The 15,744-nt window shown below is 38.1% G+C and overlaps 1 protein-coding gene across 1 annotated transcript in view; it reads left to right on the top strand.

Annotated features, from left to right (window-relative positions):
- Positions 1 to 5,168: 5,168 nt before the first annotated feature.
- LOC308406095 (dynein axonemal heavy chain 11) overlaps positions 5,169 to 15,744 on the top strand; it is a 41,805-nt gene continuing 31,229 nt past the window's right edge. Inside the window, exons 1-24 of the mRNA XM_080896927.1 lie at positions 5,169 to 5,529; positions 5,908 to 6,051; positions 6,164 to 6,357; positions 6,442 to 6,631; positions 6,730 to 6,829; positions 6,968 to 7,179; positions 7,329 to 7,550; positions 7,632 to 7,799; positions 7,931 to 8,047; positions 8,135 to 8,272; positions 8,370 to 8,485; positions 8,591 to 8,786; positions 11,203 to 11,307; positions 11,434 to 11,829; positions 12,422 to 12,754; positions 13,221 to 13,475; positions 13,586 to 13,755; positions 13,835 to 14,057; positions 14,185 to 14,301; positions 14,382 to 14,468; positions 14,555 to 14,713; positions 14,938 to 15,021; positions 15,150 to 15,308; positions 15,408 to 15,530. Of these exons, the coding sequence (XP_080753053.1) occupies positions 5,314 to 5,529; positions 5,908 to 6,051; positions 6,164 to 6,357; positions 6,442 to 6,631; positions 6,730 to 6,829; positions 6,968 to 7,179; positions 7,329 to 7,550; positions 7,632 to 7,799; positions 7,931 to 8,047; positions 8,135 to 8,272; positions 8,370 to 8,485; positions 8,591 to 8,786; positions 11,203 to 11,307; positions 11,434 to 11,829; positions 12,422 to 12,754; positions 13,221 to 13,475; positions 13,586 to 13,755; positions 13,835 to 14,057; positions 14,185 to 14,301; positions 14,382 to 14,468; positions 14,555 to 14,713; positions 14,938 to 15,021; positions 15,150 to 15,308; positions 15,408 to 15,530 (4,224 nt within the window). The 5' untranslated portion in view covers positions 5,169 to 5,313. The remainder of the gene's footprint in view (positions 5,530 to 5,907; positions 6,052 to 6,163; positions 6,358 to 6,441; positions 6,632 to 6,729; positions 6,830 to 6,967; positions 7,180 to 7,328; positions 7,551 to 7,631; positions 7,800 to 7,930; positions 8,048 to 8,134; positions 8,273 to 8,369; positions 8,486 to 8,590; positions 8,787 to 11,202; positions 11,308 to 11,433; positions 11,830 to 12,421; positions 12,755 to 13,220; positions 13,476 to 13,585; positions 13,756 to 13,834; positions 14,058 to 14,184; positions 14,302 to 14,381; positions 14,469 to 14,554; positions 14,714 to 14,937; positions 15,022 to 15,149; positions 15,309 to 15,407; positions 15,531 to 15,744) is intronic.

The following is a 15,744-nucleotide window of genomic DNA, read 5'->3' as shown; positions in this document are numbered from 1 at the left end:
ATTTACACTTGGAAGAAACTGTGAACCCTGGAATTACCAGGATTGCCAACTTCATTGCTTATAAAACATGGTTTTATCATCATCTAAGAAACAAACACAGTCTGACTAAATTAGTGAAACACAGTTGTATTTTTTGTGTCTTCATGAGACATATTGAGAAATAACTCACAGTTCAAACTGGAAATAATAAGTGAATCATTGCTACATGTATTTTTCTTACTCCCAGTGTTCATTTGGATTTAAATATTCAAACTGAGAAAACAAAACTGTAGCTGTACCATCCATCAATTTATGAATAAAGTCCTGTGCAAGAGTCTTGAGCCACCACTCATTTTAAAATATTTTGCTTCCAAGGAGCCAGACTGTAATTTTTCAAGTAGTCTTAATTGAAAAGTTCTCCAGGCCTTCTCAAGGTCTTTCAAAGTTTCTCTTTGGTGCTTTTTCAATCATTTTCAGCCCAGTCCTTGTATCTGACCTATGAACCATTCAAGGGGAAAAAGGAATCTAGCTCAAAGGCTGAACCATTGTTGTTTCTATTCATAGACAATTTGGAGGGGGGAAAAAAACAATTTTAAATTGTATCTTTGAGCATTTTTAATGTCACTCTGTTCTAAAAACACATCATTTGTTTCCCTTACTTTAAACAAATCTAGGCAAAATGCCAAAGATAACAAAGTTTGACTGGTGTAAAATAGTATTTTTGACCAAAGAGGTGATTCTCAAGTTCCATTAGTAAAAAAAAACTTGGCATATCTCAGCACTGTGTGTCTTTAAGAAGAAGAAGAAATGATAGGCCTAAAAAGCTATCTGCGACAGTATCTGAAAGTCATATCCTTAAAAAATAGGAAAAAAGCCAAGACTGGACAAGACCTGAGAGATGGATGTGGAAAATCATTCAAGTCATTATCAATACACAGTAAAAGCAGACCAGAGCCCAGACATTAACATTAAAGGAGTGTGAGATCATCTTAAGAGAAAACAGAACAAAAGGCAGCCAACAGCCAAATAAGAGCTTTGAATGTCCTCCAAGAAGCCTGGAGAACTATTCCTGAAGACTACTTAAAGCAGGGGTGTCCAGACTGTTTTTTTTTTTTTTTTTTACAAGAGTGCCATATTTGTCGATGGAAAATCAACCAGGGGCCAAAAAAGTAGTAATGCATTTTAAGGTAGGAGTGAGAGGCCGTATAAAGCCCCCGGGCTAGACTTTGGACAAGCCTGACTTATGAAATTACAAGAAAGCTTGCCTAATTCAGTGTTCTGTAGACAAACAAGACAAAAACTGAGCTTTCTGGCAAAAATACACAATGCTATAATTAGAGGAGAAAAGATGCAGCTCCTAAACCCAACCTCAGCTATGAAGCATGGCGGTGAAGGAGACATAATATGGTGTAGAAAACCTGAATGCCCTGCAATAACTAACTTAATTAAAATTGCCTACTGGGGAATGTCAAGGCACAAGTCCAGCACAGATAAGGAGAGGCAGGGTTATGCAATGAGACAATGACATGTACACAAACAGCAACAAGATAACATTTTTATAGAGATGAATGATGTGTTGGTGGGATAGGCTTTACTTCTGCTGCGACCATGACTCAACAGAAGAAAATGTATGGATGTAAAGAAGTTGTATATAATGGAAGTTGTGTTTCAGTACAGAGACAGCTATCAGAACTGATTTTAGACTCAGACATTTGCTTTGTCACTAGTGCTTCCCAGATTGACCAGACTGTTTTGATGAAGGGCCATTTTGTGATTTATCTTAGAAATCAATGCAGCGTCGTCAACAAAACTCTCGACACCGTCAATCATTGATATGATGCTTCACACTACAAATAGTCCTTGTCCTATTTTAGAGTACAGATGAGAAAATGCACATATAGAGTATAGAAAATTACAAATACACAGTTTTAACATTCACGATTTAAATAATTCAAAATAGTAGAGTTATTATAGTTTTGTGTTTTCTAATAATTTTTTATCATTTTAATTCATTTTGACTTTTTGTTTTGAATTCACTTTAGTTTTTATTGTATGAAAGTATTTCGTTTCAGTGTTAGTTTTTTTGTCTTTTTGATTATTATTTTAATGTTATATTTTATTTTTGCATGGAGAGCATTTGTCAGTATAAAATCAGTCTAGTATTACAATAAAAACACAGAACTTCTTGAAAGCAGTTGACTCCCACTGTTGCAGACATCCAACGTCTCCATAAACACGTTTTTTCACGTTCATAAATAGTTTTTTTTAACCAAACTTACAAATACTAAAGCTAAAAGTTTTTAGTCTCTATTTTTTATTTTGTTTTAGCTTTTCATGTTCACAAAATTGTTTTAGTTTTGTTTGTTTGGTTTTTTTTTTTAAGTCAAGTTTTTATTTAACATTTTAACTAAAAGGTTTCGTCACATTCTTTATTAGCTTAGTTAACCATAATAAGGTTGATGAATAGTTGCATAAACAGTCAGTTTGCACCTTTGTGGTGGCAGACTCAACAACTCCATAGAAATTTTTGGAAGGCTAGCCCAGCAGTGTAACAAGCCTTGACAAGAAAATTATTGAGGTGGCAGGTACGGTGCCAGGTTTGAACATCACTGTTTTTTTTAATAAGAAATCATTTTTGGTTTTTTAGAGGGTAAAAGTGACACAGTCTGTCCTGAGCACCTCCTGGATCAGAAACCGTTAACAGAATGTAAAATTAAAAAATTCTTATCTTTACATTGACAACAAAGCTATGTTGTTGGAGTTGAAGCAATCATTTATACAGTGCTGTAATTGTACTTGGAAAGGGTTCCAAGATGTTTGCCTTTCTCTCCCTCTAGCTGTGATGACTGTGATGAAGGTTTTATAGTCCTGGTCCACTTTAGGCTAATAGGGTTTCTGATTCCTCGGCAAAGTGAATGACTCATGTTGTCAACCACGTTAACATCTGTGCTGGATTTCAGAGTAAAATGAGTGTGTGGATTACATCAGAAGCCATCTCCATCTTAACTGCTTGAATGCATTGCTTTCAAACTTGTTATTATCACCATAGCAACAGGCAATCCCCTTCCCGTAGGTGGTCTTGTCATTGTTAGTGATGAGGTCCAAAATGGTAGTGCCACCTGCATATCTGAGGAGTTTGTCTCACTCTCCTCTTCCTTTTCCCAAGGAACCTTCTCTTATAGTGAGAAAAATAAGAAAACAATGTCACTCACAGAAAGAAGGAATACACACACACACACACACACATGCAAATATATACCACTCAGTTAATTTAATTTCCCAGGCACCCCAGACATTACAATATGCATGTTATTTATTTAGTTATATCAAAGCAGTCAGACCCCTAGGCTGCCCTGAAATAAGGTGTTGTAAAGTCACTTGTGAGTGTCCGTATCAGTCTGTGGGTGAAACACATGTATTCACTGGTTGCTTTTTAAGCACACCTTGCTAGTGCGAGTGTGTTGAATCCCTTTTTTGTCTTCAGAACTGCTTCTCTTCATGGCATAGGTTCAACAAGGTGCTGGAAACATTTTCATAGATTTTGGTCCATATTGATGTAATACATCCTCACACATGATAGTTGCTGCAGATTGGTCGCCTGCACCTCCATGATGTGAATCTTCTACATCCCAAAGCTGCTCTGTTGGACTGAGATCTGGTTGTGAAAAAGATCTGAGATGATTTAAGCTTTGCAACATGGTGTGTTATCCTTCTGGAAGCAACAATACCCCAGTCAGATGTGTATTAAACAATGCTTAGTTGGTACTAACAGGCCCAAAGTGAGCCAAGAAAATGTACTGCAACAGTCTGAATGGTTGATAATAGGCAGGATGGATCCATGCTTCCATGTTGTTTATGTTTATTTTTTGATTGTATCATCCAAATGTTGCTGCAGTTATTAGAAAAGATTTACCAGAGCAGGCAACATTCTTTTTCAATCTTCTATTGTGGAATTTTGGTGAGTCCATGCAAATTGAAGCCCCAGTTTCCTGTTCTTAGCTGGCAGAAGTGGTGAAAGTGCAAGAGAACTGGTCTGGTCTTCTGCTGCCATAGCTCAGCTGCTTCAAGTTTTAACATGCTGTATGTTCTGAGATGCTCTTCTGCATACCTTGGTAATTTGATTTACTGCTCCTAGCAGCCCAAAGCTTTCTGGCAACTCTCCTCTCAACTCTGACACCAACAAGGCAGAGAACTGTGACTCACTGGATATTTCTCTTTTTTGGACTGTTCTCTGTATACCCCAGAGATGGTTGCAAGGGAAAATCCCAGTAGAATCACAGTTTCTGAAATACTCAGACCAGGTTAATGAACGATTAGATCATCTTTCTTCCCCAGTCTGATGCTTGAACTTCAGCAGGTCATCTTGATAATGTCAACATGCATGCACTGACCTGCTGCCATAGACTGATTAGATATTTGGTTGAGTTGGTGATTGGCTGAACTGGTGTACCTAAAAAAGTGGCCTGTGTGAGCCTACTCTGTAAAGTAATGAGTGCACATTATCTTTCCGGGCCCATCAGATTTGAATGTTTATTTAAGCCAAGAATCTTTGGAATGCTGCAAATTGTATAGAGTAATGATGAGTAAAGTGAGTAACAGACCATGCCAGACATAAATGCAATAATATTTAGGCAAACTTCTCATTTAAGGCTAAACCCGGAGGGTAGGAAGTGTGTTGAGCTCAACTAATTGGAACAAAATTCAAAAATTAGAGCTTAAATACAGAATTGCCTGGAGTATGTTTACTGGACAAATGGTTGCAATAATAGTCCAGTAGTTATAGCAAAATGGCTCTGACTCTTTGCTGACTACAAATGGTGATAGAAGAGCAAACGAGACAGCTGAAAGTGGTTTAGATCACATTTTAACATGAAAGGTATCATTGATAAAGGGGAAAACCAGGTAATTAGCATTCACTCCTGGATATCAGGTTCACAGTATAAAAACAATAAAAACACCAAAACAGGGTACAAACTGTTCAAGCCACCATGCATTGGTGTGGAATACAAATCACAGATAGTCTGGAATTATATCGACATTATAGGGCCTTTTCAGTAATCATTACACTTCCAGTCATTTTAAACAAGCTAAAATAGGGTCCTGTCTTTACTGAAGCTAGCCGGCTGACACTTACGTATCCGGCAGTGATTGAAGGTCGTTGCTAAGCAACGGAACGCTGAACCGCCCTACTATGCAGCGCTCTTAGAAAAGCACATAAAGCGAAGTTAACACTATCCATGAGCGAATCTAATGGATAATGTATAACTGCTGCAAGTAAGTTGATTTTTTCGAACGTAGTGCGGCGCTAAAGCATGCCATCTTGGCAGAGTAGTCATGGACGAGGAAAAAAATAGTCCGTCTTTTCTTGAGGACCACAGAGTTAAGTTTGTCGAGGAAAAAGTTTGCGGGCTACTGCGGGTGCACAGCCAGACATGGCAAAGAAATGCTGTCAGCGAAGAGTTTCAAGGACCTCTGAAGAACTTCTTTGAAAAGCAGTCGCTTATATTTTTCTCTTCCTCTAAAAAGGGCTGTCTGGTTGCTTCTAATGAGGTATGTCTGTTACAGATGTTGCAGAGTCTGCTGCGTGTGTTCTTACAGCAGACATTTTGACATGTCATAGCAGGAAACTCGCAGATATAATCATGGCAATTTTCACTTAGGGAAGATTCTTCTTTTTATGTATGTTGGTTTGCTGTTACTGGGGCACTTCATCATTAAAATGATTGATTTCACCTGCAATTTTCCTACTACACAGGTAAAATGTCTGCTTTGAAAATGCAGTGCCAAAGCGCATTCTGTATAATACTGTCTTAGAGTATTTATTATGGACTCATCAACTAGCAAAGATCTTTTAAAATGAAACAAATAAATCGTTTCATCATGACATATTTAAAAGTCTTGCAAAATCTCACATTATTTCAAACGCAGGTTCCACCAGATGCGAAAAATGAACAAATCTATATTCTCAAGAAGAGAGTTGTTCCAGTCACCTCTGAAAACTGCAGGGAACTGCTGCTCTTTGGCCTTTTGACTCCACCAGTTCTCCTGCAGCTGTCATGTGCAGTTAAGCAGGTGACTGTGCCACCCATTTTCATACACATAAGCCATAAAGAAGCTTTTCTTTCCATTTCTAACCTGCCTGTGTGGGTTCTGGGTGAATTGGTTATGTTTTTGTCTTCGCAAGATATGTGTTCCACTGCTGTCCGACAACAAAAACCATCAGACTTGGCCACTTCTGATATCTGAAGACATCCTTCGACATGTGGAAATCATGTGCAGTCAGACCTCAGTTGTGCAGGGACGGGTTATGGGGAAAACTGTCCTCCCTATTCCAATAGCAGCTGACTGGATGGAAAAGCCACACGGCATCTTTGAAAAGTAAGAAAACAACCAAGCATACAGTGTAATCTTTGACACTATATATTTTAAGTAAAGCACTCACCTTCTATTTTCCTCCTTCAGGCATGAAAACTATGACAGGGCAGTAGCCCATACCATAGAGACCCAGGTCATCAACTGGACAAATCTGATCCAGAAAATTTTAAAGGAGGATTCATCAGACAAACTAATAACAGGCTGTAATCCAGGGCCCAGTGCAGAACTGAAGTTTTGGGCATCCAGGAAGAACAACATAGAGAGCATTTATCATCAGGTATACTTCCTAACCACATTGGTATTCACCAAAACACGTTTTAATATTTTTTCATCTCCTTCTACGTCACTATTTGCTAAAGTTGTATCTTGCTGTAGCTTCAGAGTCCAGTTATTCAAATGATGGTGAAGATGTTAGAGACGATGGATAGCAGCTATCATCCAGCAATCAAGATGCTAATTGGAAAAGTGTGTGATGGTAAGATTACCGTGTCACTTTTTTAAAGACAATGGGTAGTGTCTGCCTTGAACAGCATAATATCACCTCCATCTCTGTTATACAGTTAGAGGTTAACATATGATTATGATATATATTTTTTGTCCTCAAAAAATAAAGCTCTGCGAGAAGCCGAGGACATTGACCTCCATCTACAGCCACTACATGCACAGCTGTCTCATTTGGAAAACGGAGAGCTTCAACTCATGCAAACATACATGCCGGCACTTTTTCACACGCTTTACCTCATTTGGACCAACTGCCAGTCTTACCAAAGACCAGCACGCATCGTGGTATTACTGCAGGAACTCTGTAATCTGCTCATTGAACAGGTATAAGTTCTCATTTGAAACACCTGTATTTATAGATGTACATAGGGGGGTCCAGAGAAAGAGCTAGCTACTACCGACAGCTGACGTTACTCTGACTGTTAGCTGCTAGCATGAACAAATTCACAGATACAAAAACTTATTCCCTGTAGGCTTCTACATACCTCTCTGCAGATCTGCTTCTCAGAGAGGATCCAGAGGAAAGTCTACAAATGGTAACGAGAGTCATAAAGGTTTGTAGGTGTTTCAAAGACAGTTACCAGACCCAGAGGGAAAGACTTGCCAGCCAAGTGAAACATGCACCCTGGGATTTTCCAGCTGCTTTGATTTTCTCACGTTTCAACCAGTTCTTTAATCGTATGAAACAGCTTGAGGTGAGATAATATTTTTGCTTTATTGGTTGTCATAGTAATGTTGTGCGTGATTTTGTTTCCTGATCATTTTTTTCCTGATAGGAATTCTTTGAAATCATGCTACACTATAAGAGAATGGAAAAGTTGCAATTTGGTGGAACTAAAGGGAAACTCTACAGTGAGCATGCTGCTAAGATGCACAAAGATTTCAGTGACCTCTGCCAAGCACTGATCCACAGTAAAAACTGCCTGCTTGACTTGAACTCTCAGGTGATACTATTAATAAAGATTTTTTGGGATTTATAATAATAATCATAAGGATTATTTAATATTATTATAATACACATGGATGCACTAGTGTTCATCATTAAATACTGTTGAACTGTTGTTTCTCTCATTAGGGTTTTGAAAGTGAGTATAAGAATTTCAAGATTAAGATTGCGGACATTGAATGCCGCCTTGCTCGCTTTCTGTGTTTGGCTTTCAAGGATTGTTCAGGCCTCGAGTCAGCAATGAAAGTAAGTAAGACTGCATGCTAGTGTGGCAATGCATTATTTACCAAGTGAATGGTGAACAACAAAGACTCAGAGTGTTTCGGCCCGTAGATGCTAACTATTGCTGGACCCTTCCTGGAGAAAAGACAGATTAGACAGATATTTGGTCCCAACTTCCTTCTGCTACAGCAACATTTCAGAGAAGAGCTGGAGACGTGTAAACATCTATTGAAATTACAGCTTAATCAGGTACTCCAAGCTAAAACTGGATACTAGCAGTATGCATTCACTGCACAATAGATATTGTTAATTAGATTTTTTTTCTATAATCTCACTGTGTTTACAGATGGAAACTAGTCTGGTGAAGAACATGGCACACACATCTGGAGCTTTCAAGTGGGCAAAAATGCTCAGAGAACGCATTCAAAGACCGTGGGAAAAATTCAGATTGCTTTTTGGCAAGTCAGTAAAAACAAAAATTAGAATATGTTCTAAGCATAAGTTACACTTCTTGTCTTTATTGATTATATTATTGAACAGAAAGAGATTTATTTTTCATATTTCCAGGCCTGCAGAAGGAGTAGACATGGTTACCGAGTACAGCATGTACACAGAGATCTTGAATCTACTAGACCAGTTTGAGAAGGACATTTACTCTGACTGGTGCTGTGGCTTAGAACAGACGTGCCTGATTAACCTGAACCAGCCACTTATCTCCAGAAATACCTCTTCTGGCCTGATTTCGGTCAACTTTAATCCAAAGGTAACCAATTTCATGGAAATATGAAAGTGTACACCTTTCAATGCTCAACTTACTCTTTGACTGAGAGCATGCAGTGGCCCACTGCTAAGGCACCCTCAAGATCCCTAAAAACTTCTCAAAGAATACAATTCAAATGATCCAAGAATCATTATTTCTTACCTCAAACTTTTAATCATACTGCTGACACAGTTTGCAAAGTACAAAAATAGTAGCAGTGTTGCAGTGGAAGGAGCACATTTCCATATTTAGTTATTTTATTCCTTAATTTTTTTTCTGTAAATTGATACAAAGTTTTCCCTGATAGGTGCCAACACCATCACAACAAACATTGTTGCCCTGGCAACCTGGTGTTGATAGTACCAATAATTCTGCACCAGAATTAATAGTACTTCTTCTCGTAATCATCTGCGGTGTCATCCAGAATGTCCTGGTAGAGTGTTTTGCCATAATTCTTCTTGTAGTCTTCCTTGATCCTCTTCATGTCAATTTCAGATCGTGATCAGATCGGGCGATCGTGGCTCAAAGCTGTGTAAAGCGCTTTGGGGTCCCTAGGGGGGACTAGTAAAAGCGCTATACAAATACAGGCCATTTACCATTTACCCATTACCTACTCACAGCATATCAATGTTTATGCTTTCGCATACCTGCTTTATCAGTAGCAGAGTATTACTTATACATAATCAAGGACAGGAATATAGATTTTTTTTTTTTTGTTCAAGTTAGACATGACCAGGCTTTTGTAGATATAGAAGCCTCACTCTTCTGGACGTGGAGGTGGGTGTGCTATTAGACAACCCACCCACCACTTTAATCACACTCTAGATTTTGTTCTAACATGTGGCATAGAAACTGAACATTTAAGTAAGCACAAGTGTTTTCTGAAAGCCCTCTCTTGTCTGATCATTTTCTAATAACGTACATTTACAATAATTGATTACACAGCAGTGAGGAATAGATTTCAACACAGATATCTTTCTGAAAGTGCTGTAAATAGGTTTAATTATATAATTCACTGACTTTTACTCCTGAATGTCACTCCGACAGAGGTCTTGTTAATAATTTTATTTCTTCAATATGTGTGGCTCTGTATGCTGTAGCTCCTGTGAAAAAGGAATATAATTCTCAAATGCATTAATGCACCTTGTAAGCTGGAGAGGAAATGGTGTATCACAAATTTAGAAGATCATCATTTAGCCTAAAAGTTGTTTGCTGCTTTGTAAAAAAAAAAAAAGCCCTCTGTAGAGCTGGAACATCTTAATATTCATCATTGATTGAAGAAAATAAAGAATAACCCTATATTTCTCCTCAGCACTGTAGTCTGGCTGACAAAAAGTCAGAGCTCTGTTAACATTAACTAGTAATGATTCCTTGAATTTGTTCACAAATAAAAATTTAAACCTTACTCAAAATCATCTCACAGATGTAACATTATCTACATTTATTTAGTATCTTTTACTCCAATTGATCTTTCTGAGTTAACTTCAGTAATTACTTCCTCCAAACCATCAACGTGTCTTTTAGACCTCATTCCTACAAGACTGCTCAAAGAATTCTTACCATGATGTTATGCTTCAATCTTAAATATGATCAACCTATCTATAATAATTGGCTATGTACCACAGGCCTTCAAGCTGGCAGTAGTTCAACCGTTACTTAAAAAGCCATCTCTTGACCCAGCTGTGTTAGTTAATCAGAATCATATCTATCTAATACACTCCAGTTTGTCCATGTAAATGGAGTGCCCTCTTCACTAAGGTTAATTATGGAGTTCTGTAGGCTTACATGTATTTAAAAGTAAAATGGGAGGGAGAGCCTTCAATTTTCAGGCATCTCTTCTGTGGAATCACTGTCGCCAGAGCACTTGCTCATAGGGGGTCATATGACTGTTGGGTTTCTCTCTGTTGTATTATTGTTGGGTCAACCTTACAATATACAACTTCTTGAGACGAGTCTTGTTGCTATTTGGCGCTGTGTAAATAAAATTGATTTGAACTGAACTGACAAGGCTTTTAGTGCTGCTGCCCCTCTGCAGTACCTTATTTCTGGATGTTTTCAGCTAAAATGCCACTTACTGATGCCTTTGACTTTTGTGTGTAAAATAAATGAATCCGAATTTTTATTATTATTACAAGCTATTACTAGTGATTACCTGCATTACTGGCAGTTTCTGCCAGGCCTGGGGTGCATTTTAAATAATACTTTATGTATTTAGTGGTCAAACAAAATTTTGTTGTGAATGTCAATTTTGATGACCCTTAAGCTGCATGTGTGATGATGTTCGTGCAAGGTTTTCTTCAGATCAGTCCATTCATTAAGGAGGAGAAAAGGCATATATACATAAAAATGCTACAGTAATTATAGTATTACATTTAAATTAATTCAATTAAATTAATCAGTAATTTCTTTTACTTCTCAGCTGACTGAGGCCTTAAAGGATGTGAAGTATTTTCAGACTGTGAGTGAGATCACCATACCTCCAGATGCACTGGCTCTTTTTGAGAAGCGTGAAATGTTCACAAAGGTTTGAAAAATCATTTTAGAACTGGGCCACACAAGGTCACCCATCAAAGTTAAACAGCAGTTTTGTTTTATTTTTTATTTTTTATTGGCCCTAAATGCATCATTTGCTCACATTTGTATTTTTCAGTATGTGAACGGTTTGCAGCTGTTAGTACAGTGGTACAACGAGCTTAAGCAGACAGTGTTAGAGGTGGAACTCCCTCTCATCAGAGCTGAGCTGGAGTCAGTAGACCTGCAGCTGTCGAGAGCAGAGACCAGCTTGACGTGGCAGGACGAGGACTGCTGGAGCTTCATCAACAACACCAAACACCTTGTACAAGACCTTGTCTGTCGAGTTAATAGAGTGAGGGAAAACTGTGATGCCATTCAGTGTGTGATGAAGAGATGGAGCAAACAGGCCATGTTTTGCAGAAAGGACAACAAAAAAGGTTCACTCATACAACTGGACGAGAAAGGAGACTCTTTCAGGAAGAAGTACAGCTCCATGAAGAATGATGGAGACTATATACATGGGCTGGTGCAGGTGTGTGTGGCTGGATCTGTGAAGAGTAACTGAGCCATTATAGATTTTCTGTGAATAGCTAAGTAAGCACTGAAACATGTATGTTTCTGTTGGTATGGTTAAAAACAGCATTCACCTTGATTAGATTAAAGCACATTATTGGTTCTGTTCACTGACAGTTTAAAACCTTGTTTAGTTACTTTTTGTTCATTTTATTTAAACCTTGAGTTTATGTGCAGCTTAATTAAACATCACATTAGTTTCATTATGAAGATGACTTGCATATGATACCATAGATTCAAATCTAAGTTCTTTGGTGTATGTCCTGTATTGTTTAACATTATTTTTTATGCAACATGGAGCTGCTAATGCTCTTAGCTTAAAAACTTTTAATTATAATCACAATCATCTTTTTACTCTGACATTCTGGAAGTATTTTTCTTGATATAAATAGTATTAACATATTTAAGCACTTAAGAAGCCAATAAAATAAAATTACTCCAGTTGTTGTGGAATAGATAAATCCCCCCAAGCAGAGCTTCAAAAATCACGTGAAATAGAAATTATTACAAGCAGAAGCTAAATATTATTCTAATACTCTACTTCTACTCAGGAGAACATGGTTCTTTTCCATGCTGATCCGGATTCAGAAGAGTGGCAGTGCTACCTGGAATATTTGGATGACATGGTTGTTGAAGGGCTCTTCAGCTACATCAGTCGCTCTCTTCATTTCCTCGTGGAAAACATGGAGGCAGGCCTGAACCAGACTCCACTGTTTGAGGCGAAGCTAATCCTCAATGGCTCAAAGATGACTTTCTGTCCCTCAATGGAGAAAGATGCAGGAGATAGCCTATATGAACTGATAGAGGGGCTGGTTGCAGATGTATTCAAGACTTCAGTGAATATCAGGAGAGTGGCTGCTCATCTTAGCATGGAGACCTATCAGGTACGCTTCTTTTATGTTTGAATTAGCACAGGCTTCTTATACACTTGACAAAAACTAGGAGATGTCTTCTCTGCTTTTACTGCAAAAGTCACACTTTTAGAATTGCACAATTTGAATGACTTGCTAGTTATTATTTGTCATTGTACTTTTATATGTGCTAAAATGTTCCCAGATTACATCGTAAATATGTTCCTACTAGAGCGAAGAGTACAGCCTCCCTGTCAAAAGGAGAATAGTGGTAGACTGTGTTGCTGTGTTATAAGTGAAGTACTGTTACATCCAGGGTGTTATCAGTCGCAGTCTAATTTCACAATGTCATATTTGCACATTGCTAAATTTAAAATATGTGAAAAATGGAAACATGTATTTCCTTGGTGTACTAAACTTGCCAAACTCATTGCTGTGTTTTCTTCTACAAATGGTAGCTATTCCTGATGTTTTGTTTGATGTAATATAACTCTTACAGGATGTAATGGATGGCATGCTAGACTTGCTGGACCTGAGACAGGAAATAATGGAACGAGTGGAGAACGTCCAGAAGAAAGCAATAAATTACCAGACAAAGTTTGATTGTTATACTCATCTGTGGCAAGATGACAGGGCAGAGTTTCTCAGGCAGTTTCTCCTGTATGGACGTGCACTCACATCAGAGGAGATGGAAGCCTGTACAGGAGATGCACTCCCTGACAATCCTCCTACAATCAATAACTTCAAAGAACAAGTAAAAAATGTTTAAACTCTGGGCTAAATTCTTGCAATTCACGGGAGTTTGAGTTTTATTTTTGTTTTTTATTTTTAATTTCAATGCCTGTTGTGGTTTTAATTTTATAGATCGATTATTATGAGGATCTGCATGATGAAATTTCCCATTTTGAAGACTTCAGAGTTTTTGATGGTTGGTTTCGGGTGGACATCAAGCACTTTAAAGTCAGCCTTCTTAACACACTAAAAAGGTGGAGCTGGCTCTTCAAAGAGCATCTCTTGAACAATGTCACCCACAGGTAAATTTTATTGGCATAGATTTTAAGTTCTGGCAAATTTGTAGGATCAGTTGTTCTTACTCTAACTTTTCCCACTCAGTCTTGATGAGCTGCAGAAGTTTATCCAAGCTACTGTTGAAGGGCTAAGACAACCTATAGCTAAAGATGACAACCATGGCTTTGTGGAAGTGATGAGTCACCTGTTAGCTGTAAAGGACAGACAGAATGCCACAGACAAGATGTTTGAGCCTCTTAGAGAAACAGTGATCCTCCTGGAACAATATGGTGTGACCATACCAGACCATATCTACTGGCAAATGGAGGTAGGAAAAGAGTGAGCCAACTACAGCAATGTAATCATAAACAGTAATTTATCCACAAAGAATCAGATTACTATATTCATTATGTGTACTTTCGTGCTCCGAGTGATAACTGTAGTTTTGTCAACAGGAACTTCCAGAGAAATGGAGTGGGGCTAAAAAACTGGCCCTAAGAGTAAGGCACGAGGTGGCACCCATGAAGAATACAGAAGTGATGGTTTTAAGAAGACAGTGCATGGATTTTGAGGTGATCATATGAGAAAACTAAAATTGTACAGTGTAGAAACTATTGTAACATACGTTAAGCAACATGAACATTTTTTTCAGGTGAAACAAACCCAGTTCAGAGACATGTTCAGAGCAATGGCACCCTTCAGTTACAAGGCAGTAAATCCTTACAGTAGTCTTGAGAAAGTAGGTTTTTAATCATTGCTTGACTATCGGATTAAAACAGCATTTTATTTGACCTTTTTGGATGACAACTGCCATTTGTTTTCTAGTCAGAAAAAGCAATCCGGGATATGGAGAGAGAAGTAGCAGAGCTGCAAGAGTCTGCCAGTCTACTTGATGTTTCCATTTCTGACTACAGAGACATCAAGCTCTGCAGGCGAGAGATTACGATTCTCAAAGAACTGTGGGACATTGTTGTATATGTGCAAGTAGGTTGATTTATCAGTGATTTTTAAATGTCATTTTTTTCATGGGGAAATTGAAAAAACAAAAAAACAACTCTAGGTCTCATCACCCTACCACAATACCCCAATACATAAATGACTTGACCTGGCTGTCCTCTTTGAGACTTTGAATACCCTGTAGCCTCTAAATGTCCCTATTAAATAGCCTTAACCCACTGACCCTTCTCCATGTGTCTTTATCTATACAGAGCAGTGTGGAAAACTGGACAATGACCAAATGGAGGCAGATAAACGTGGACCAGATGGATGCAGAATTGAGGAGGCTTGCCAAGGTAAGGTCACCAACAGTGCTACATCACACCAGCTCATCTCTCCTGCTGTCTTGCTGTCACGCGCCATTGCTGTTTGTAACAGATGCCCCTAATAACTAATTATGTTTACCTACCTTCTGTTTGTGTAGGACATACAAAAGCTTGACAAAGAAGCTCGCTTGTGGGATGTGTATTCTGGATTAGACCTTTATGTAAAGAACTTGTTGACGTCACTGCAGGCTGTGAGTCAACTGCAGAACCCGGCAATACGAGAGCGTCACTGGGTCCAGCTAATTAGAACAACACAGGTGCATAAATTCATAAAGCAGAGGCCTTTTTGTAGGAGATCTCGTTGTATATTTTGCTTTGCTTAATAAACATGTTACACTTTTTTACTATTTTTATAGATGGATTTCACTGTGACAGATAGTACCACTTTGGAGGACCTGTTGGTTTTACAGCTCCATTTGTTTGAAGATGAAGTCCGCAACATAGTGGAAAAGGCAGTCAAAGAGATGGCAATAGAGAAGGTTTTTCTTCAGCTATGAACACAAACATGTTGGACATATTTTCAATTCAGTTCAGTTCAGTTCATTTTTATTTCAAACATGTGCCTTCACAATCATTACAAAATATCATTCCATTCTTTTGTTTGAAAAGGAGTATGCAGAAGTATACACTTATTAGTCCCTACCCCCCTTGGAAGTTATTAGAAACAGAATTTCACATTAAAGAGATGTGCTA

This window comes from Rhamphochromis sp. 'chilingali' (assembly GCF_963969265.1).
Source record: "Rhamphochromis sp. 'chilingali' genome assembly, chromosome: 11".
Taxonomy (NCBI): domain Eukaryota; kingdom Metazoa; phylum Chordata; class Actinopteri; order Cichliformes; family Cichlidae; genus Rhamphochromis; species Rhamphochromis sp. 'chilingali'.
This window is presented reverse-complemented; position numbering and strand designations above follow the sequence as displayed.